General features: G+C 45.9%; 1 protein-coding gene across 7 annotated transcripts in view; it reads right to left on the reverse strand.

Moving 5' to 3' along the window:
• Positions 1–23,823, reverse strand: part of MTR (5-methyltetrahydrofolate-homocysteine methyltransferase) — a 109,006-nt gene that overhangs the window by 28,890 nt on the left and 56,293 nt on the right. For all 7 annotated transcript variants that reach the window (XR_006410063.3, XM_026504033.4, XM_048218956.2 and 4 more), the window contains 7 exons: positions 17,141–17,320; positions 15,153–15,269; positions 14,734–14,874; positions 8,689–8,778; positions 7,021–7,173; positions 4,943–5,050; positions 3,693–3,793 (listed from right to left, as the gene is read on the reverse strand). Coding sequence is in view for 6 of the 7 variants with exons in the window: in XM_026504033.4 (XP_026359818.1) it covers positions 3,693–3,793; positions 4,943–5,050; positions 7,021–7,173; positions 8,689–8,778; positions 14,734–14,874; positions 15,153–15,269; positions 17,141–17,320 (890 nt within the window). In the remaining variant the exon portion in view is untranslated. The remainder of the gene's footprint in view (positions 1–3,692; positions 3,794–4,942; positions 5,051–7,020; positions 7,174–8,688; positions 8,779–14,733; positions 14,875–15,152; positions 15,270–17,140; positions 17,321–23,823) is intronic.

A 23,823-nucleotide genomic window follows, 5' to 3' on the forward strand; every position in this document is an offset into this window, starting at 1 on the left:
CGGGAAAATGCTGATTTTAAAATCATCTTTCTAAAGTGCTTATAACAACTGTAAACGCAAGCATTTAATTTGGGCTTTTAATTCAGAAAAAAATGTAAGCTGCACTCGCTGCTTTAGCGAAGGCATCCAATATGACCTAAGAATGCATGCAATTTAAAAAGTACTGTAATAGGTAAAGCTCCTTTTACTCTCTGGAAGAAGGAAAATCAGAGCCACGCATCTGCAACCTTGCAGGGTGCCTCTTGTTTGCGGTCTTTGGGAGTGAACCGAACAAAGAATTTCGTTTCTGATCCTGCAATTCACAGGTGCTACCACCAGATGGCAGTACCCTACCACTCTGCAGTCCCCATGGACCGTTTCCAATCTGCCGCTAAGCCAAGCTGATAGGGTCTGTTTCCATTTCTCCTTTAAAAAAATAAATAAATAAATTCTGGAAAGTCTCCCTTTCAAGTATAAGTTGGGCAGAGAAACTGAATAGCTATTTCTCCAGGGAAGACATAAAAGACCAATAGGTGCATGAGAAGATGCCCGGCATCACTAAGCATCAGGGAAATGCCAACCAAACCCGTAACGAGATTCACCTCAAACCTGTTAGAACGGCTGCTACCAAAAAGAAAAGTGGTGACAAGTGTTGGCCAAGACGTGGAGAAAATGTTCTCACCACAAAAAAGAAATGATAATTTTGTGACGCGATGGTGGTGTCAGCGATCACACTGTCATACGAAGTGTATCAAACCAGTGTGTCGCACACCTTCAACTTACAGGACACTGTAGGTCAGCGGCATCTCAGTAAAGCTGAAAAACCATGTCCCCCCCCCGCCCCGCCCCACGTCAGGCTGAAAGCCTGGGAGCGATGATCGAGTGAGCACGTGTGGTGCACTGGTCAGCGACATCTCAGTAAAGCTGAAAAACCATGTCCCCCCCCGCCCCCCCCCATGTCAGGCTGAAAGCCCGGGAGCAATGATGGAGTGAGCACGTGTGGTGCACAGGTCAGACTCGGTACAGCTGAGCACTCACAGCCGCACGCTGCTTAATTTTTACTCAGACTACACACGTAGATTAGCAACCACCGGTTAAAATATAAACAGGCCTCTGTTACGTTTCACCAGATCCGTATTTTTAAAGTACTAGATATAGGGTATCTAATTTTAAAATTTCTTTTGACATATCCCACTTTTTCATACACAATTAAACAGTGTGCATCACCTATTAAGTGGGGAAAATCTGATTTTCTATGTAATAATGAGTAAGGAGTATATCTAATATCTGTTTTCATGTACTACCTAATCAAAAAGCATTTTTGAATATTTTAAATTACATAAGAGGAATTTAACTGGAATATCAACATTAAACAGTACAGTTAAAGTTGTTTAATTTTCTAACTAGACTCACTACTGGAAGATAAACCGACAGAGCACGGGGTCCTGACTTCTGGAATCTGAAGCCCTGAGCCCAGGGCCTGGTCCCTGCTGGCTGTGTGACCATGAAGACACCACCTGACTTCTCGAAGCCTCAGTTCCTTCTCTGTAGAGTGAGAAACACAGTAACTGAGGCAGGCAGAGCAGAATCACAACCATAAAAAGAAAAGAAGGATGAAAGAAAAGAAAGGAAAAGAAAAACATCAGGAAAAGACGACAGAAAAAAAATCAGTGATGTGAAAGCACTATCTAATTTGTGAGGTGGTAAACAGACGTGAGGTATTAGTAGACTCTCGGTGGATACATCCCTGAAGTCTGCTCAAATTCTCAAATTTATACACTCTATTATAACGTAGAGTCTAATGCGTCATCCCCATGAAAATGTTCTCTGTCTAGACAGGACTACCGTCTTCAGTACCCTTTACTTCTTTTTCCTTCACAAAGAAGAAAGTTCTTACCATTTTACGAGATTTTCTGCATCAATGACAAAGAGCCAGGAACTAGAAAGTTGCATTAGGATCTGGTGCTGGATGGTTTTTGCCAGACACACTCACTAGCTGAGTGGTTCATCCCAGATCCAGCCTAGAACCCTGATGCTCGGCAAAAGTATACGTTTAACTACGTAAGGTAGACTTTTGGGGCACTTGTCTACTAGCTGACACCATAAAATTAAACCGACCGGGGAGCCATGTATTAGGAAACACAAGACCCAAAAGGGTGTTTGACAGGATAGAAAGTTTGCACACTCAAGTTTTTATAGAAGGAATAATTACAGTTTCACCAGAAGACATTTCTCCAGTTCATAAAAAATTATGAACACATGTCAATAATATCTCAAGAATTATTTTAGGAAGTTTACCTACAAATTGCTTTTTTCAACAGCTTCTGTCCCATGATCATGGCTGACTATGTAACCTGGCTATTTAGCCTTATAAACAGTAAATTCCTTGAATTCTTGAGAAATGTCAACTAAACCTTTTTGGTGTCGCTAGTACAATGTGTGGTGTGTAGGAGATGATCTATAGACATTTATGAGCTGAATTCAATTTTAATTAATTTCGATGAATGCAAACAGAAGTCCACATGGGGTTTGAAAAGGTGAGACAAGAGGAGAGATGTCTCGTAGATTTCAGGAAGCAAACACCTTATTCAAATACTTATTCTATGGGTGAAATCTCATTTCAACAACCTCCACTGTATCTCCAATATATGTATCATTTAAAAAATAATAAATCCATTCCAAGAACAGTAGTCCTCATTTCCAGGACTAGAAGAGGGTGCTAAGTGTTTGGACAGTGAGCAGGCAGCAAATAGGAACACCTGTGAAGACAGTCAGAGGCAAAAAGGTGCCGTCCTGACACGGCTCCTCCACTTCCAGCCTTCCTGAGCGCTTCCTGCCTGCACTGAACTGGCCTCGAATGCAGAGATGGTGAACCAAGTTGACAGGAGGGAGGCGCTCGATGGGTACTTGTCACGGGACAGCAGGGGACGCCTGTGAGGGGCACAGCTGCCCTGCTGCCATGGCCCCTGCTTCACAGAGAAAACAGCACATTGGAAAGAAGTCCCTGACTCAAAAGGACTGGTGGCTGGACACGGACCAGAGAAGGCATTAGTTATATTAGGCTTCTGATCATAAAGAATATGTTGAAATCTGGGCAAAACACACTTATGATAGGTCATCCTCACATGGAAATAACTGAAGGCTGAATATTCACTATAATGAGATATACCAGCAAGAGATTTTACTTCTATACAACATTCCAAAATCTAGCTTCATTATTTCCAAGAGGGATGCATGGTCCTGTTCTAAGCAGAGGAAAGAGAGAATTGTACAGTCAAAGCCTTCTTATAAAACCCCATTTAGCCAAAGTCTTATAAGATCTCGGTTCTGAAACATGGCAGTTTACCGAGAAGCAGAACAAAATATGCTCCAGGCTTCTGGCTATGGGCAGGAGCCCAGTGTCCTAGTAATTAGAGCGTTGGCCCAAGGTCAATTCTCAAGAAGCCTCTTGGTTGTTCTGACCCTGCTGGAATAGCTTTTACTGCTCTTTTTGTCCTTACCAAACAGATCACAGATTAATTACTAACTTATTTCAATTTGAAAAGGTGTGTTCAACATAGAAAATGTAAAAAACACAGTCAGGAAACAGAAATTAAAAACCACCTACAGTATCCACGGCCATACCCTACCCCTCCTGACCAATAAAGAATCATCCTGTTAATGTTTTAATTTTTAAATAAGAAAGGGGTTGAAAGAGGTGGGTCTGAACTTACCTGAAATTATTGCAGCCAAGGACCACGCCAACTATGTTCTTGCCTATGTCGTGCACGTCGCCCTTCACGGTAGCCAACACAATGGTGCCCTGGTAGGGGTCCTGGGGAGTAAGCCGCACAGCTGAGCACCACTGTGCTCACCTAGAGCAGATCGCCAGTTCCCCAGAGCCAGACAGGTGCTGGCATGGAAAGCACTTTCATACAACCGAGACAACCTCAAAAACAGAACCAGAACCCACGTCACGTGCTCTGCCAGTAGAAAAGCCGTGAGCCCGAGCTATGTGAAGGAGGCCTGTCTAGTTGGTTGGCCCAGGGAGCTTTAGCCGGGGGTTCCATCATCTGTAAGAACAGGTTAAGGTCAACTACAAAACAGTCCCGTAGCTGAAGAACATATTCTTAAGTCCAAAAACGCTGTCTGACAAACAGTCATTGTGAGCAGCAAGGGAAGAGCGAGGAAACAGAGGGAGAAGCTGGCAAGTGCATACGTCCCACTGGAACTGGAACCAGCATCTCAACAGCCCAGGGCAGGGGCATCGCGTCATATTTTGTTCCTTCAATACCATTGTGCTATGTATGCACTGTGGGCACGGCACCCCTTTCCCCAAACGAATGAGTGAATAAATAAATCATTTTTTAAAAAGAAAAAGATAAAAGAAAAAGGCACGCAAGGCAAGTGGGATTCTACGTCTGTTGGAGCCATTCACAAACTCACACCAATGTCAAAACGCAGAATCCTACAGGCCAAAGCTGGCTGAGCTTCACGGGGAGCTACACAAGGTCAAAGCTTAATCATTTACTCTGGTGGTACAGCCAACAGGAATTAAAGTGGATCCAGACACAGTGCCAAGGACATTACCAGTCTACAGAGACAAATCAGTAGAGACCTTCCAAAGCCAAACATCACTCCATTACCTCAAGGGCAGGATCCGAGCTCTATAGCTACGGCATGGAGCACTGTGCCTGGCACATAGTAGGAGCTCTGTAAATGTTCAGCAGATGAACGAACAAACTGGTTTTGGTTTGAAATCATGGGCTCTGTCTGAAAAACTACATTCATATTAAAAATTAATAAAGCCACACTCAAAGGAAAAGCCCAGGGTATTCTGATACTGGGTCAAAGAGATCACTGCTCTATTTTATCTTCAATGACAAGCACAGCCAAGCCCCATGGTCCCTACCCCCCCCCCCCCCCAGTAAGTCTTTGAGGTCAATTCCTCACAGGGTCCAGTGGCCTGGACAAAATGACTTGCCTCTTCTTCTTCTGTGCCAGCATGCATTTTGTTCTCTTCTCTTTCTTTCTCCATGAAGGGAATAAGGTGGCCAACAGCCTTCTTCATGACTCGAGCTGACTTTATAACCTAGGAAAAACACACGGAGTCAGGCATCCTTACCTGATCCTGAATGGTTTGCTAATGGCCACTTGTGCATTTTAGCATAAATCAAGAATGCAAGCTTTGACCTCAGGTCAGTCACAGTAGAGTCCACTTTTGACAGCAGACAGGATAAGGAACGAGTTCCTTGTGGGGAAAGACAATGAACAAGGAGAACAAGGCTAGGAACCACATGTTGTGATTTCTGTCTTCTGAACTTCTACACAATAGTATTTCTCAGCCTAGAAGGCCGTCTATCACTTCTCCAAGTTCTAGGCATCCTTTTCTACCATGAGCCCCCTCTCAGCCTTCTTTTCTCAATCCCGAGCATTACAATCCACTTATAATGAAGGCTCATGCTTAAGCAAGAATAGGGCCTTTAACAAAATTCTTCAACATACGGTTAAGAAGTATGATGGGAAACAGGATATGTGCACAGTCTCCAAGTTTCTCCCTACAAGTAAATTCACAGTGCAGAAACCTAACAGACACCATGAACCGAGTGAGCAGAGTTCCTATAACCAGTAACAAGACACAGCAACATTCTGGGCCTCCTGATACGATCCCCTAGGAAGGGCACAACATCGCTCTTATTCTTGCCAAAAAACGAGCAAACATCAGACAAGCTCAAACTGAGGGACAGTCTATATAATTACTGTACTGAGAAGGGCAGGACAAAAAAGCAACATGGGATCCTGGAGTAAGAAGAAAACAGCAGTGGAGAAACTGGTGAAATCTGAATGAGGTCCTTCTTTAACGGCATCATATCGATGTTAACTTCCAGGTTCTGCTAACTGCACGAGGGTCAAGTAAAAACACTAACATGAGGGGAAGAAGTTGTGGGACGGATAACAAGACATTGTTCAAACGACATGTGAAAACTGTCTCTATCTCTAATGTTAACTTAAAAATGCAAAGTAAAAAAATAGGTCAACACCATGAAGAGCAAAGACCGAGGAACTGCCACAGGTTGGAGGAGATTAAGAGGACAGGACAACGAAATGTTCCTTATCTTGAGTGTGGCGAGAGTTTCACTGGCTCATATGTGTTAAAACTTATCAAACAGTATCCTCTAAATATGTGCACTTCGTTGTATGTTAACTATAAAACAATAAAGCTTTATAAAAAGGGGGTGAATGTTATAAAGGAAATGGGCAATTAACTGAATACAGAATGAGTAATAAAAAAATAGAAACAAAACACAGTCCTAACCTCGCAGTCCTAACCCTGATGGCTCAACTAAAAGTTTGGTCACTGATAATGGTCAGCAGCTTCTATAAATCAAAATGAGAGTTCTAACTTTCTTGAAACATAAAATGTAATGTATATCACTATTTTAAATGGGAACGATTTGTTCAAAGCACACATCCTTAAAGATGACTACTGGCTGGTCAAACCAAAAGCTAATGCTATGAACTTTACATTCATCTTGGATTTTATTGTAACTTGGGGGAAGAGCAGATGGGTGTTGGGAGTAAGAGATGGGACACAAGATCAAAACTGTGATCAGAATGCTACCAGTTTTGGGGCGCCTGGGTGGCTTAGTCGTTAAGCGTCTGCCGTCAGCTTAGGTCATGATCCCAGGGTCTTGGGATCAAGCCCTGCATCGGGCTCCCTACTCCGCTGGCAGCCTGCTTCTTCCTCTCCCACTCCCCCTGCCTGTGTTCCCTCTCTCGCTGGCTGTCTCTCTGTCAAATAAATAAATAAAATCTTAAAAAAGAAAAGAATGCTACGAGTTTCCAGATGACCTCTAACCTGCACCTCACCCTAAAGATGGACCTTCCAGACACTATTCCTGAACACATTTAGAGAAATGACCCAATCTCCAATGTCCACAAGCTCTTACCGAAATCAAAACTTGAGAAATATGCCCGAACTTACTATTTATTAAAAGACAAAGTCTTTTTCTTTCGGCTATGTAAACATCCCCCCACCCCACCCCCCGATCTTTTGCCAACCTGAGGTAGAAACATTTTTCCAGCTCCAAAGAGGTCACCGACAACTTTCATGCCGTTCATCAGAGGCCCTTCGATTATATTCAGAGGCCGGGGATACTTTTCCTGGTTTAACCTGGCTTCTTCAGTGTCCTCAATAATATATTTTTCGATACCCTATAAAAAAAAAATTAGGAAAAAAATCACATTAAAAATTGGCTTGGGGCGCCTGGGTGGCACAGCGGTTAAGCGTCTGCCTTCGGCTCAGGGCGTGATCCTGGTGTTATGGGATCGAGCCCCACATCAGGCTCCTCTGCTATGAGCCTGCTTCTTCCTCTCCCACTCCTCCTGCTTGTGTTCCCTCTCTCGCTGGCTGTCTATCTCTGTCAAATAAATAAATAAAATCTTTAAAAAAAAAAAAAAAAAAAAATTGGCTTAAGTCTAAATAGCCATAAAGAACGAATCATGGAAATGTTTAAGATACAGGTTTTGGAATCAGACTGCGTGAGTTCAAATCCAGGCTCCTATCACTAATCTAAGCAATTTATCAAGCCTCAGTTTCCTAAATTAAAATGTCACACAGTACCTGCCTAGGTGGTTATCTTGAGGAATACATAAAACACCCTATGTAGAGTGCTTAGCTGGCTGGGCTGACACAACGTAAGTGCTCAGTAACAGTGAGTCACCAGTGAGAGAAGGAAGACCAGGAAGCTCACACACTTTGCATCCTAGTGGTTTAGCAGAGTATACATGACCAAAGACCTCCCGTGAAATCAGCTCGTTTCACTAGGAAGCTCCAGGGCAGGGGGAGGAAGGACAATGGGCAGGACCCTGAGGTGAAGTTCACACCCATGAAGCCTCCTCGCACTTCTCCAGTCTTCACTGATCAAGCCCGAAAACATCAAGCCCTAAAAATCAAGCCCTAATCTCCCATGTCCCCGGTTCGAGGCCCCTTGGATATGGCTGACTGATTCCACAACTTCAAATATGTAAACCTCAAAAGCTTCAAGAAGTTAAAAGTTAAATTCGAGAGCCAAAAACAAAAAAAGGACTCTGAAATTCTCCAAACCACAAATGAAGACACTGAGGCCAAGAGATGATGTTGTCTAAAATTCCAATTATGAGGACACCTGGGGGCTCAGTCAGTGAAGCATCTGCCTTCGGCTCAGGTCATGATCTCAGGGTCCTGCGATCGAGCCCCGTGTAGGACTCCCTGCTCAGCGGGGAGTCTGCTTCTCCCTCTCCATCTGCCCCTCCCCCTACTTGTGCTAGCACTCTCTCTCAGATCACTCTGACAAATAAATAAATAAAACCTTAAAAGAAAAATCCAATTATCAACAGAAGAGCCAGGACTTGCCTGTTGATCAAAAGACAGCAACCTGGTCTAGGACAGCGTTTCTCAACCTTGGCACTAAGGACATAGGGCTGAACAATTGTCATGTGGGGCCTCCTGTGCACTACAGAATGTCCACAGCATTCCTGGCCACTGGATGCCAGGAACACCTCCCGCCCCCTATTGTGACAACCAAAAAGTTTAGAGACACGACTACCCGTGCTGGAGGTAGGGTGGGGGATGGGGGACACACTCACTCGGGGGTAGTCTAGGGACTCTCCCCTCCAGCAACAGCATGAGGCAAGCACGAGGCGCCTCCAGCCATCCCATTCACCTCACTCCGGGCCCCCACAACTCACCTTCACGAGGGCGTACTCCAGGCGTTCTTCAATGGGGCCATTCCTCCACTCATCAGTCTGGATGACTTTCTTCCCTCCTTTGCCATGTGTCTGAGTTGAAATTAGGACAGACAGATGGGTACAACAGGCCCTCATTGAACTATATAGCAGCAAAAAACTATACCTTATTCTTTTCATATACTGCCAGCACCTCGCTGAGTACCCAACATGATTTAAGATCTCAATAACCATTTGCGGGAAGGAGAGACAAGGAGAGGTCTTTCAGGATTTGACCTTGTAGGAGAAGGACAGTGAGGCCCTGTTCTTCCTTTCCTACAAGGTAATAACTTCAAATGAAGGATTTCGAGGGCAGTAAGAGAAGCTCTTCCCCACATGTGACAGGCCTCCAGAACCCTCCGCAAGAAGCATCGTTAGCCACAAATATGTGCAGAGAGAAGACGGGCTGAGTCAGACAGCATCCGGGAGGTGGGCAGCTAAGAGCTGTAGGACACGGCCAACGCCCTCAAGGACTTGGCCACATCCTGAGGGAGGTGCAGGGGGCAAGCCCCCAGAGAAGACACCTGCCAGGGCCAAATGAGTAGATAACACAGACTATTGCAGGACACAAACTAGACCAGGAATTTGGAGCAACGAGTCATCATCACAAACCAGAGTGAAGAGAGACTTCGAAGACATGGATGGACTCAACAAAGGGACAAAACGTGCCTCCCAGGTGAACTGCATGACCTTATCTGTTTCCTCCACGTCACCTGGTGGCATCAGTCGCCCCAATCAAAAATCTAGGGAGCATTCTTTAATACTCATTCATTCCTCTCATTCAGTCCCTTGCCAAGTCCCAATGGCTGCACGTCCGCTAAACTTCTCCCTGCCCCGTTTCCACACTTTCACGGTCTCAGCCCCTGGCTGGTGCAGCCCAGAATCCCCTCCCCGGTCTGCAGTGTATCTTCTACACTGTAACCAGACGGACCTTCCCAAACTGCAAATCTCATCAAACCATCCCCACGTGACAGAAGTCATTGTAAGTGCCCTATTCCTCCCAGGACAGATGAGCTTTCTGTGCCAAGGACTCCCTTCCAAGGCTGTCTCCATGCCATGCGACGCCCCGACCTGGCTTTCTCTGATCGCTTCATCTTCTGCCATGCCCAGCACACTCAGCTATCCCAAACATGTCAGTTCCTCACACTCTCTGTCATCCCTGTCACCTCTGGGCCTCCACATTCATTCATGTGACACACGCTTACTCAGCACCTACCCCCGTGCTGGTCCCTGGCTAGATGCAAATGCACCCGCCCTGGCAGGGACCGGCAGCCCTGCACTCCGACACCAGAGCCCCACCTGGCTAAGTCCACGTAGCTTTCAAGTCTCCCCTGACCTGCACCTCCTGGGAAGCCTGCCCAACCACCTACCTCTACCTTTGGGTTCCGCGGCCCTCCTGCGCATTCTCACAGTGCCCTGCACTCGCCCTATTTCAGCACCAACCCCGCTGGGTTACAGCTGCCTCTGGCATTTTCGTAAACCTCGCTGGACTGTCGGCCCTGGAGGGGCCCATCTCTCTTATTGGTTAGATCCTCTATGCTCGGTCAAGTGCATAGCACAGAACAAAAGTTCAGTAAATATTAGCTGAGTGACTTCATGCCCAACAAAACCAGATTTTCTGGCGCCACATTTATGCGGGGTAGTAGAGGCCAAGCCACAGAGCACCAGAAATCCATGCTATCGAGTTTGGATTCAACCTTCCAGGCATTTTGGGATTGGGGGAAGAGCAGGACCAAATCCAAACTTCTGAAGCTAGAAGAGCCAAGCAGCATTTTAAGAACACCCAGAAAGGGGAGGGGACCGTATCAGCCCACAGTCACAACCTGGACCACCGTGGTGCTGACAGGAAGGAAAGACGGACAAGCATAACGACGTTACAAAGGATGTAAAGGACGATGTGTTAGAAGAGAAGGAAGGGAGGACCCGGGGAGAGCCCGCAGAACTGCAGGGCGGGGGTGCTAGCGGCAAGGCTGATGGCACAAGGGCTTCCTCCCCAGACAAAGAAAATGAAGAGGGAGACTTTAAAAGAACGATTGGCAGCATTATTGCCAGTAGCCGGGCACGGGAGCACCCTGAATGTGCTGGGTGCGTGAACAGATACAGAAAATGTGGTGCAGACACATACAAGGTCATACTGTTCAGCCATGAAGAAGGAAAAAACCGAACTAGAGCTGTGTGGCACTGCAGAAAGAAAACCAAAAAGAGGGGAGGGGAGGGGAAGGAAAAGGGAGGAGGGAGGAGAGAGGAGAGAGGAGAGAAGAGGAGAAGAGAAGAGAAAAGAAAAAAGAAAAGTCCTCCTGAAGCTCACATTCCTCTCACTAGGTACGTGTGATGCACCATCTGCCCCACTAGCCACGGCATCAGGCGATTCCTGCCAGTGGGATGGAGTGTGAGGAGTGAAAACAGGACAGGGTTCCACACGCTCTCGGAGAAAGGAGCTGGTGCGTTCCCAGGAAGATGCCACAGTGTGCAGCGCCTCCAGGGCGGGCAGCCATCAGGACCTATGGGACGGTGAACAGTGGCTACCGAGGGTCCCGGGAAGGCCAAGTGTCGGGGGCTGCAATGAATGGAAACTACCCGGCCCGACGACCGAGCTTCAGAACATCAATACTTAAGACAAACGGCACATCGGAAAGCAGCTACTTCAGGTCTACAACATGGCGTGCGGAGCCCGGCTTGGTTTCCAGCCAGTTATTCACGAGAATGCTCTCCACGATTTAAGTACAAAATCCGCACAGGTGGGACCACACGCAGGCCGCATCGTGGAGGCTCATCAAGCACGAGGCCACCGAGCAAACCGACCCATCAACCGCCGCGTCCACCTGGGTCCTCGTCTCTGTCGCTACCGCTCTAGAGCAGCTGCCGCGTCAGAGCGTCCCCGCGGGCATCTGTGCTTTGTTCTGACAAGCAGAAAAGCTGGGCGGGCATCGAGGGGAGTAAACTGCTCGAGATGAAGACAAAAAGAACATGACCTCCAGTGGCAATGAGGGAAATGAAGGTCAGACCAAGGATCCAATAACTTTTTTCCCAGAAAAGTATCAAAAATATTCTCACAACCCAAGGTCATTCAGGAGCCACTGTATTCAGAGCAGAGATCCTTCCAGGCCCAAGGGGCCATGACCTCTATTAAGGTACCACTTAATAAAGAAACTCCATGGAGAGAAGAGGAGAGGAGAGGGGAGGGGAGGGGAGGGGAGGGGAGGGGAGAAAAAAAGAGAGAAAGAGAGAGAGAGAGAGAAAGAAAGAAAGAAAGCAAGCAAAAGAAACTCCATGGAAATCATACAGTACCACAACACCTAGAAGTTTTTATTACCAAAATTAATTTACTTACTACAGGTCAGCCTGTGCCAAATTTAAATAATTATTTTTCAATACACCATTAACTCCACCAAAGTGGGATTGAAGAGCTTAGAGAAAGAGAAAAGGCTCTTTCCACCTTTCCTTTTTTTTTTTTTAAAGATTTTATTTATTTATTTGAGAGAGAGAGCACAAGCAGGGGGAGCAGCAGAGGGAGAAGCAGACTTCCCGCTGAGCAGGGAGCCCGATGTGGGACTTGATCCCAGGATCCTGAGATCATGCCCTGAGCTCAAGGCAGACACTTAACCAACTGGGCCATCAGGGACCCCTCCATCTTTTCAATAATACGTCACACAGGAAACTTGGGTGCAGACTTCATCATTTAGTAACAAAAAGAGACAATCATTCTCTTACAAAGAAAAAAAAATCCTCACCCCTTATTTGTCCCTTAATTTCACTGCTTTTTATGCTCCGTTTGCACTCGGTATATCCTGAGAAAATGCTAGAGAGCGGGCAACTCCTGGGACTTATTAAGTATACCTGCTTTGGTTATTAATTCCCTTAATGGTAACAGAAGTCACCTTGAACGTAGACAGTCTACTTGACAGAGGGGTCAATGGCTTGTAATAAGTTGTGTGGCTACATTAAAAGGGAGGAGATTTCTTAGACGATAGACCGTTCAGCTCTTGCTACTGCTGTAAGGTTTCCCTTGGTTCGGCTTGTGCCCCAGGGGCAAAACCTCTTGACAGCTCAGCACAACATGCAGAAAGAAAAACTTGTAAGCAGGGGCGCCTGGGTGGCGCAGTCCTTAAGCGTCTGCCTTCAGCTCAGGGTGTGATCCCAGCGTTATGGGATCGAGCCCCACATCAGGCTCCTCCGCTATGAGCCTGCTTCTTCCTCTCCCACTCCCCCTGCTTGTGTTCCCTCTCTCGCTGGCTGTCTCTATCTCTAATAAATAAATAAAATCTTTTTAAAAAAAATTTTATAAAAAAAAAAGAAAAACTTGTCAACAAATGCTAACAGTGAACAGACCCAAAAGAATGACGGACATAAAATACAAAGTCAACAACACCTTGAGGACAGTCTTCCAACGGAGGAGACTGATCTCTCCTACAGGAGACGGCGGAGCACAGAGACACAGCACGTGGATGGCGTGGGTTAAGAACTCTCTAGTGTCACTCTGTGCTTTTAGAAGCTGTGACACCCTTCTGTCCTTCAACAGAACCCTGTCTGAGGGTTCTTTCACTCAGTGGAAAGAAAGTGAAATTATTTCACTAAGTGGAAGACAGGCGAAGAAGAACACAGGGTACTGTGCCACACTCAGAGGCTAAGTACTTTGTCGAGATGAGCAAAAACAGCCCTGGAAAGAGGGGAAAAAAACACCCAGAGACTGTTTCTTAGGCACTGAGCCAAGGAACAGAACGTGACTATATTTGCAATAATCAGGACCTGAGACATTCCGTCTTGGGCCCACAAGAGAAACCAGGAATGTTTTTAAGGAACTGGGAGGAGGGTTCTGTGCTCCACAGCACAGTCTATCTCCATCAGCCTCGCTGAGCCTACGGCAATTGCAGAAATTGAAATCTTGTCACCCATCAAGCTGATAAATCACGGATGCACTAATTCTAACCCGTCCCAGCCTTCTTCCAGAAACTCTAATACTCCCTCTGCAATGGAAGAGGACAAGTGAACATCTGAGCCAGAGTTATATTCAGATTTTGACACGGAAAACAGTAACAAAGGGGACAACATCCATGAAAGCGTTCTACCGCTTTCCCCACGTGCTTGTGAAAAAAATACCTTGCCATTGCTTTCTGAAATAAATTTACAAGTTTTTTTGAGGTAAAGATCTCATCTCTCCTGAAACAGAATTCTGGGAAGCAGCACCCATGACAGATACTTAATGTACCTACAACGGCCCGGCACGTGGTAAGGGGGAGACAAGGAACCGAGTTTTGGATTAATGATCATATTCTCATGTCTGTATATCAAATGTGCACAGACCCCAAGCCTCGAACTGCGGAACCTTGCCACGGATGGACCGGATCCCGACACAAACAAATGTAAACACACTGCAGTGGGCACCAGGTAATAACACAGCCACACTAGAAAATCCAAAATAGCTCATTTAAATTATGAGGCAGAAAAATATCTCATAAAATGGGAAGATGTCCCCAGTATACTGCTAAACAAACAGGTTGCCAAAAAGCACCTAGAATAGAGGACTGTTTTTGTAAAAACGTATGTGAGTGAGTGTGTGTGTGTGTGTGTGTGTGTGCACATCTGTAAGGACACAATCATTCTCAAGACAAACCGAAACCATGACTGGAAGGTCATAACAAAATCTCCACAGTGCTAACTTTGGATGGTAGGATTCTGAGTGATTTTTATTTTCTTCTTTTGCTTATCTATATTTTGCAAATTTTCTAGAATTAATATGTGCTACCTCGGCATGGGACAAAATTAATTTTACAACTCAACATAAATTTAAAGAAACCTATTTCAGAATCCTGAAGCAGGCTGGGTGTGCTCTGCTTCTGCTCCCTCGGCCTCAACTGCAACCCCTGCTCTGCGACTCTCTGCAGAAATGTTCAGTGACCCAGAGACAGGACGAGACGCCCACTCCCACTCTACAGCGGAGGTCGAATAACTGCAAGTGGGTGGAGAGTTCGGAGGCGGGAAAAGCCCTAGTCAGGACACTCTTCTCTCTACCTGAGCATAGCGCAGGAGCTTCTCAGTGGCCTCAGGGTCTTTATTCCAGATGAGATCTTCACAGAGCTGGAGAAGCTCCTTGTGGATATCGTCATATACAGGGAGGTTTCCGGCATTCACTATCCCCATGTCCATACCAAACTAAGGGCAGGAAAAAGAAAAAAATGAGGATTTCCAGGGATACTCTATATCAGAGGTCAGCAAACATCTGTAGAAAATATTTTAGGCTACAGTCTCTGTCACTGCTACTCAGCTCTGCGACTATCCCAGAAAAGCCACGACGGACAGCATTTAAAGCACGAATAAGACGTAATTCACAGAGACTGGCAGCAGGCCAGAGTTAGTCGGTGGGCCAAAGTGTGCAAACCCCGGCCCTAGGTCACAGCTGCTCTCAGAGGGCAAACAGGTGTTCTGCGTACCTTGATTGCGTGGTAAAGGAAAACTCCATGCATTGCTTCTCGAATGGCTTCCATTCCTCGGAAGGAGAAGGACAAGTTGGAAAGACCTCCACTTACTCGGGCTCCAGGTAGGGTTTCCTAGCAAAAATTTAAAAATGTGAAAAGATTTCCCTATTTGGCCAAAAGCAGCAATCCCATCCCTCAAGCTTTAGATGTAAGAGTGTAAAGTAAAAAACATGAAGTTCGACATAATCCGGAGCTTCTTGTAGCCAGAGACCAAAACTTGCCATATTGTGGCATCACGAAAGCACTAGTCTAGTAGTTTTTCCTACTAGACTCGGATCTCCCTGAGGGAATAAAAAAGTCTGCTTATCTCTGCAGATCTCTACAGTGGGTCTGATGAGGCCATGGTACCTGATGAGTGTGCCGTAGATAACAGAGAAAGAACGACACAGAGACAGACAGACATTCACTCAAAGGCTTCCGTAGCCTAAATGAACCAACTCCCTAATTCACCATAAACGTGACTAGTTCTAACCGGACAGAATGAAACAGGTTCCCAGCACACCCTAGGACGATGTCCAGCATTAGCACACATGTGGGACAACAGGAACTCTTACTTCCTGTCAGCTAAAGTACCCGGCAGCTCCAGCGTTCAGGGAGACAGCCTGCCGTACCTACTGTGTGACCCGACCATCCACTTCTGGGGCATACACTATAAAGAAACTCACGCCTGTGCACCCAAGTCACACCTACAACAATGATCACCGCAGCACTGCTCATGCTGTCCGAAAGCTGGAAACAAACCCAATGCCTATCAACAGTAGAACAGTTCATCGTGGAACAGTTACACGATGAAATGCTGTTATGTTCATAAAAATGAATAAAGTCCAAGCGCAACAACATAGATGAATTTTTTAAATAAGTTTGGGTGAGTCAAAACAGCCTAACTAAACCGCACTGTTTCTACAGCCGATTCTCAGTATTTGCGGTAGTTACATTGTATAAAGTCACCGTAAACAATGAATCCAGGGATACTGAGAACCACTGCTCCTCAGGGGGAAAGTAGCGTTATACTTCCGTGAATCCCTGGTCACGTAATTTCCATCTACTCATCAATATAGAAACTTGTTTTATGCGTGTTTCTGTGTAAAGACATCTTGTTTAGCGAGTATCACTGACTCACTAACGCTGAGCTCGTGGCCAACTGGCTCTCAATGACTCACGTGTAAACAAAGCGTATCTAAGCAAGCACTGTCTGCGTAAAGCTCCTCACGGCCTTCCTGCAATCAGGAACATTAGAAAGCACTTTAGCACTATCCTTGGGGCAGTTCAGACAGAGAAATAAATTACCAAGAAGAACGTCAAAACTGTGAAAAACATGGCACTACACAGACCACGCTCTGGACACTTGTTTACAGAACGAGAGTCGAAACAAGCAGCAGAGTTTGTCGACCTCATCTGGGAACACGTGGGTTGGGCCACTTGAATTGTTCACCTCTCCGTACGTGGCTACATCTGCAAATGAGTGCAAAAGCACCAAGAGTATTGATTTTTGGGGTCGAAAATAAATTCTGGCAAGTAGGTGAACTTGCAAATACAAAATCCAGAGATAATTCAGACTGTACATAAGCGATAAAATGATAAAGAAAAGCAACAAAGTGGTATCATTAAACAGGATGATGGCTGCATCACAAAATTCAGAATTGAGGGTGTAATCTGAAAAGGAGAGTCACAGGGGCGTTAGGCATGTTCTGCTTCATGACCCAAGTGAAAGCTATTATGTGCTTCATAATTATTTATTATAACCTATATTTTTTATATATTTTCTCCAGTATGTATGTTCTACTTCACAGTGTAAGACATCATATCAAAGAAAAATAATAAGGGGCCCTAATTTTCAGAAAACCAATTTACTACCTAAGAGTAAACTGTCAACATTCCCAGCCAATAAAGATACGTTAGCTCAAACCATTCGCTGGAGCCATGACATAAATTTCCACACTTACTTTAATGATTTTTGTTGCACGGATAAAATTAACAGCATACAAGTTGTGCTCTTCCATCCCAGTACCAATGGTGAGGATGTTTGGGTCAAAGATGATGTCATTTGGATTAAAGCCCAGTTTTTTCACAAGTAGATGGTAGGCCCGCATGCACACGCTGATTTTGGTGTCTGTTTCTGTCGCCTGGGGAAAGGAGCAAAAGATGTAATTTAAAATAGAAAAATGAAGTGTTATCTATGAAAACAGAAGCACATTTCACTTTTCGAAGCACTTAACTATCAGTGCTTGGATTTCAGAGAAATCCAAATGCCAAGCAGCCTCTCAGCATTTATCAAATGATCTCAGAGGAGGAGACGGTTTAAAGTCGCTTTGTGTTTTCATCCACACAACAGCTACACTGCTTCTGTGAAAATCACATCTTACACACACACAGATGGTAGACTGATAAACAGACTTCGTAAAAAATACACACACATGATAAAGATTCAAATGCTACTAAGGAACAATTAACAAATTAGCACCCCTCCTGTCCTGATCTGCCCATGGTACCTTAACGCATCACCCAGGCAGCACTACCACAGGCTTCTCGGATCTTCCTGCCTGATATTCCACAAAGATTCAAGGATGTGCCCCCAGCCTCTTCCCAACCCCCCGAACACTAGCTAAGTAACGTGGGCCCTAAGCCATCAGTATGAATTAGTATTGCTCTTCAAAATAATGACACTGGAAGGCAAGGAACTGACTCCAGCGAAGACTCGAACTTCCAGTCACTCCCCCTCACCCTCAGAATCAGGGCCCACATCTCCAGCTTGATTTCCTACCATTTGCCCCTCCTCTACTCTACTCTCCCCTCTGCTCCTCTGAGGGTCCTGAAACCTGCCAAGCTCCTCCTCCCTTAGAGTCTTTCGTTTACTGCTGCCACTGCTCGGGACACACGGGGACGTGGCTCTATGCCTCGCGTCACTTGCCTCTCTGCCCAGGCGGCTCTTCCCAGTAAGGCCTTCCTCACTCACCCACTCCAAACCAGCCCCTCCACCATCTTGCCTGCTTCCTCCGTCTTCTTTACGGTACCTGTCTTTCTAGAATTTGTATTTATCTGGCAACTTATATTTTGTATCTGTTTTGTCATTTATTATTAACTTGTTGAGCCAGAATGCCAGGCTTGATGGATCCCCCGAGCCTAGAGCAGTGTCTGCCCACTGAATGAATGCATGCTGCTTTTTACTCAAAGCCTTTCCAAACTTTGTCATGGAGACTCTCTTCCTATCAAATTTACCTCAACACAGGGCTTATGCCACAAATTACATTCTGAGTGATTTCTTGTATAAGAAATCAAATCTGGGACACCTGGGTGGCTCAGTCAGTTAAGCATCTGGCTTCAGCTCAGGTGATGATCCCAGGATCCTGGGATGGAGTCCCGCATAGGGCTCCCTGCTCAGCAGGGAGCCTGCTTCTCCCGCTCCCTTTGCCCCTCCCCCCTCGTGTTCTTGCTCGCTCTGCTCTCTCTCAAATAAACAAACAACCCTAAAAAAATCAAATCTGCTCTGAAGAAAAACTGAACACTTGCTAGCACTAAAACACTTGCTAGCACTAGAGTGTGTCCCAAAAAACGAGTCACATACAACTCTCAACAGACGTGCACAATGTTCCTGAGAAGTGGCCCACACCACTGAACCGCATGCTGAGTCTCCAAGCTGACTCCTTTGAGGGAGGGCGTCCTTGGCTCGATGTGGACACTAAGCATGGTGAAGACGCAGGTCCTGATCACACACACTCTGACCTCTGGAGAGGGTGGAGAGGGCTCTCCAGGCAAGCACACAGCTGAGGGTGGGGACGCAGCTGCAGCTCCGGGTACTCAGGGAGGCCCCACCCTCCAGAGAAAGGTGTACAGATGGTCCATAGGGTCGAATTACACAAAGAGCTCACTCTTACACCGAGGCTTTCAATAGCTGACCTACTTTGGCATCCGTTCAACTGCTCCCTTCAGTCTCGAATGTCTCCCTGCTTCCCACAGCTGGTGGGGTTAGACTTCGTCTCTGGCTGGCTCAGTGTCCCCATGACGTAGCAGACCAAGGGGCCCAGGGAGAGGGAGACAGGAGTGGGCTCTGTGGCCCCACTGCTCCAGGTAAGGGAAGGAGGCAAGCTCTCATCTTCTTTAACTGAATGTCTTCAACAACCTACTTACTCCTTCAGTAACAGTGACAAGGTTAAGAGCAAGATGTGGGCCCTGAAGAAAGTAGTCAGGAGCAGGTCACCCAGAGATGCCTTCAGTCTTAGACTTCGGTTCACTTCACCAGCGAGCCAAATGAGGATTCGAGGTTCCAGGTTCATGGCCCCGCTACGCTCCCTAAGAGAGAAGGTACAGGGGTTTGGGGCTACTGGGGCTGCTAGAGCTTCTCAGAGGCTAGCTTGGTTGGCAGGTCAAGAAATCAAGATCCTGCTCGTTTCTCGGAGCTGCCAAGGACACCTGGCCTCGTCTGGCAGGGTAAGTATGCTCCGTCCAGAGGAGCAGAAGTCCAGCCACGCATGAGAAGGCAGCACCACACATGCAACAAGGACGAGGGTCCTCCCAGGACGGGAATCCTTTTATAGGGCTGGCACAGAACCACCAATCATTAGCCCCAGAAGGATGGGGCCTTGTCAAACTGTTCCTGTAGCACCTAGCAGAATGCCTCTCACACTGACAGACACACAACTCCTGTCTGCTGGATAAATCAAAGAACCTTAGAATGAACAGTTTCAGGGTACAGGCCTTTGCCAGGAGCAGGTCATAGCAGGTGAGATTCGCCAAGGTTTTCTTTGTTGTGTTCCTCGGCCAGGGTATGAGATATGCACATCGGTACGTCTCAGTCATGCCTGAGGATCTCACAGACCCAGAGGAGAGGTCCAAGAAAGAACAGAACGGGAGTCTTCCTCTATTCGCAAGGACTCTCAGCTCTGGTTGCACATGATCACTGGGGGGCTTCTTGTTCATGTGCTGATACCCGGACCGCACCCTAGACCCATCAGATCAGGCTCTTGAGAAGAGACCTAAGCAACAGTATTTTTAGGAGCCCCGAGTGACTCTAACATACAGCCAGGACGGGGCCCCAGGTCGGTGAGCCACCACCTTCTCGGGTCAAGCTATGAGAAACACCCAGTGACAATACCACAGATCTAAGGGTCAAGAAGGAATAAATACTTTTAATGGTTTTACGATTTACCCCGTTTACTCTTGAGCTTCAGAAAGCCAGCCAGCCATCAGTTGGTAGACGCTTTAGTTAAGGAAGCGAATAGTCAGGCTTTGCTAGAATATTTCTGGGAGAAATGAGGTCAACTTAAAACAATCTCTGACTGACTCATCGAGGTGAATACTGGGGGGAAGAGAGGGACAGGGTAGAAGGTACCCGCATTCTGTAAGAAGCCTGACAAGGAACAGGGAAGGAGCAAGACCAGCTGTGGAGGTGGGTCAAAGGCTCCAAACCCCGCGGAATGAGCTTCACACGGACCAGGGAATATGGCAGGAGGCCCATCCTGCTGCCACCAAGTCCCCAACAGCAGTGATGGAAAGGGACGTCTGTGCCACCATCAGGAGGACACTGACGAGTCAGATGGACAAAAGCCGAAGAAAGGGAAGTTTACGAGGACAAACACTCTGGCTTTCCAGAACCATTGAGGGCATCAGCTTAGTTCACAAATCTTCTGGGTGGATCGTCCACTGCGGCAAATGTGCAGACACAGGCAGCCGTGGGCAGGAGTAAGGGATACAGAAGCGGCATTGCAAGGACAGGAGACAAGGCACGGGGCGGGGGCGGGGGGGGGGGGGGAGGATGGGGGAGACCCCGCCCATGGCAGAAGAGCAGAGTAGAGTGAGCTGGGGTCACTGGAAATGCAAGGTCAACCTGGAACATCTCCTGGTTCACTTTCCACCTGGAAGAGTGAGGCACTGGCCCCAGCAGAGCTCATGATCCAGCAGGGAATAGGGAGGCCAGGGACTCAGGACAGAGCCGGAGACAGACACAACGTGAGACAGAGAAACAAGAATGAGAGGCACTCACCACAGTATGCAAACACCAGGGAGGAGAACAGGGTCTCGGCTGGGACCACTGATGACACAGCAAAGGAGGAAATCAGAAACCAGACTCATCCACATTGTCATCACCACGACCCAACGCCTACCCACGGCTTTTTCTCCAGAAAGCACAGGCAGAGGCTGCTGGCTGGAAAACCCTGCTTGGAAGTGCCCCAGAGAAGCAGCACCCTGTCCTAACAGGCGGCACACAACCCCGTTCGAAGCTTCTGTCACAAAGAGGAATGCTAGGCGTGTTCCGGGAAACCGGGAGCCTGAGCTGAGGAGAGACGCCAGCTGTATGCTGTGCTATTACTCTTGTGAGGTCAGTGAACATCCCAGGCTCCGTGGGGGTCTTGGGCCTGAGTGCTTGGAGGCCCCCTCTCATCTCTGCATGCACTCCCACCTCCGGGGGTCATCTGGAGAAGTCTCTTTCTCACAAAGAGTTTAAGATCTGGGGTGCCTGGCTGGCTCCATCAGAGGAGCACGCAGCTCTTGATCTTGGGGTCGTGAGTTCGAGCCCCACATTGGGTATGGAGATTACTTAAATAAAGAAAGAAAGAAACTTAAAAAATAATTTAAGATCTACAGTCCATCTTATAAAGAAAGGCCCAAGAATAGATACAATCATGTAAGCTTAGCCAAGGAGTGGGGACTCTCTAGAGCCACTAAAAAGGAGGCCCCTGAAATGCAGAAACACAGGTTGGATTTTCAGAGGATCAGAGGAGAAGGCGTAAGAATCAGCTCCTAGGTGTGGTCCAACTGCCCTTAGCACGGTGAAAACAAAGGGAATGTTAACAACTATTACTTCCATTTCCTAAAACTATTTATGATACCATGGTGCATATTTTCCTGGAAAATACAAGACATTCAACTGAAAAACAGTATCAATTTATCTAAATTTAATAAAGAGGCTGTTACCAAACAAAAACCTAAAAAATCACTACCAAAGGGAAAATATTTACAAAAAGAAAAATAAGCCTGTCACAACAACAACAAAGCAACACAACACACCTAGGAACGTTCCTGAGATTTCCTATTTAAGAACAACTATAAAACCCGATTACCAGTAACTGGAAAGACACATCACGCTCCTGAATGACAACTCTGAATATTGCCAAGATAGCATTATTTTTAGGTTACGGTTAATTAAATTTTAATCAATATCCCAATGGGGGTTTATTTCTCCATAAATTGGAAAATTATTTTTCAGATCATTTTAAAATAGGAAAATTTGTTGAACATAATGGATGCATTTATAGAATATTGATTCTTCTTTTTATATAGGTTGCATAAGTCAAAGATACAGCCCATTCTATCATGTGATAATTACATTTCTAAGAAATCTTACATTATCAAAAATTATCATATAAAATAATCATTTCAATTAGGAAAGAAAATTAAATCTAGAAGTAAGTAGGAATAAAGTTACTTTGCCATAGAAATTTCAATGATAAAGGTGTTCAGTATTTTGTTAGTCAAAATAACAGGCGGTTATTAAGCATCCGGCTCTGGATTTCGGCTCAGGTCATGATCTTGGTGTGATGAGATCGAGCCCTGCATTGGATTCTGTGCTCAGCACAGAGTCTGCTTGGAACTCTCTCTCCCTCTCCTCTGCCCCTCCTCCCACTTGCGTTCTCTCTTTGAAATAAAATCTTAAAAAAAAAAAAAAAATAACAGGCAATCAAAACTACTGACATCAACAAAAAACACACAAATGCTTCCTTATTCGCCTTTTATTCCGGAAGTTTCAGGCCCAGTCCCCTCTGCCACATATGGCTTTGACTTGGCAGTTTTCATTGCAACATGAATCATAAACCTGAACTGAAACGGCAACCAGATACTGCAACAAAAGCAGGCGTGAGCTCCTCTGCTCTGTTCAGTAGCAACAGTGGTTTTCCATTTGAGAGAGCGGCCTTCTCCTTAGAAGCAACCGTGTCACGCATGCAAAACGAATTCTGGTTCTCAACTGAGGGTGACACCCAACAGCGTGATGAGAACTCATCGACAGAAGACACGCCTTTATACCAAATCTCCAGACTGTTGGGTTCTGAGCTTTGCAAATACATGAGTTTTTTGTTTTGCTCTTTGTAATTCTGCTCTTTATAACTGCTTATTACCGCAATCCTGCAGTGAGCATTTAAGTCTATAGTCCAGTAGAAAAATTACTTTCTAATAGGAAAAGCAGTATTTAAAAGGAATCTTCAGTTCTACCACCTTACTCTAGCAATTACTTCCCTTTTCAGCATTTTCTTCCCATCTTTAGCAAATGTTTTTAAGTAGTCATACACACGGTGTCTAAGTAATTTTCAGTTTTATATTTTTTATTTATATTTTATAAGCACTGCCATCCTGCTCCATAATCTTCATAATTACTATCTGGATACTCTGAATAATACTCCAACAGAATGATGTAACCTAAGCTAGCATTTCTCTCCAGTTGGGCATTTAGGTTGCTTTTTTCTTCAATAAAGCTGGTGAAAAATCTTTGCATATATAGCGTTCTTATGCTGTTGAATTCTTTTATTGGGATAATTTCCCAGAAATGAGATCATTAGCTCAAAGGGTAGGAACATTTTTATATATCTTGGCAGGTATTATGGTGTCTTTCAAAAGGGCCGTCCAGTTGATGCTACGG

Source organism: Ursus arctos, unplaced genomic scaffold (assembly GCF_023065955.2).
Source record: "Ursus arctos isolate Adak ecotype North America unplaced genomic scaffold, UrsArc2.0 scaffold_7, whole genome shotgun sequence".
Lineage (NCBI taxonomy): Eukaryota > Metazoa > Chordata > Mammalia > Carnivora > Ursidae > Ursus > Ursus arctos.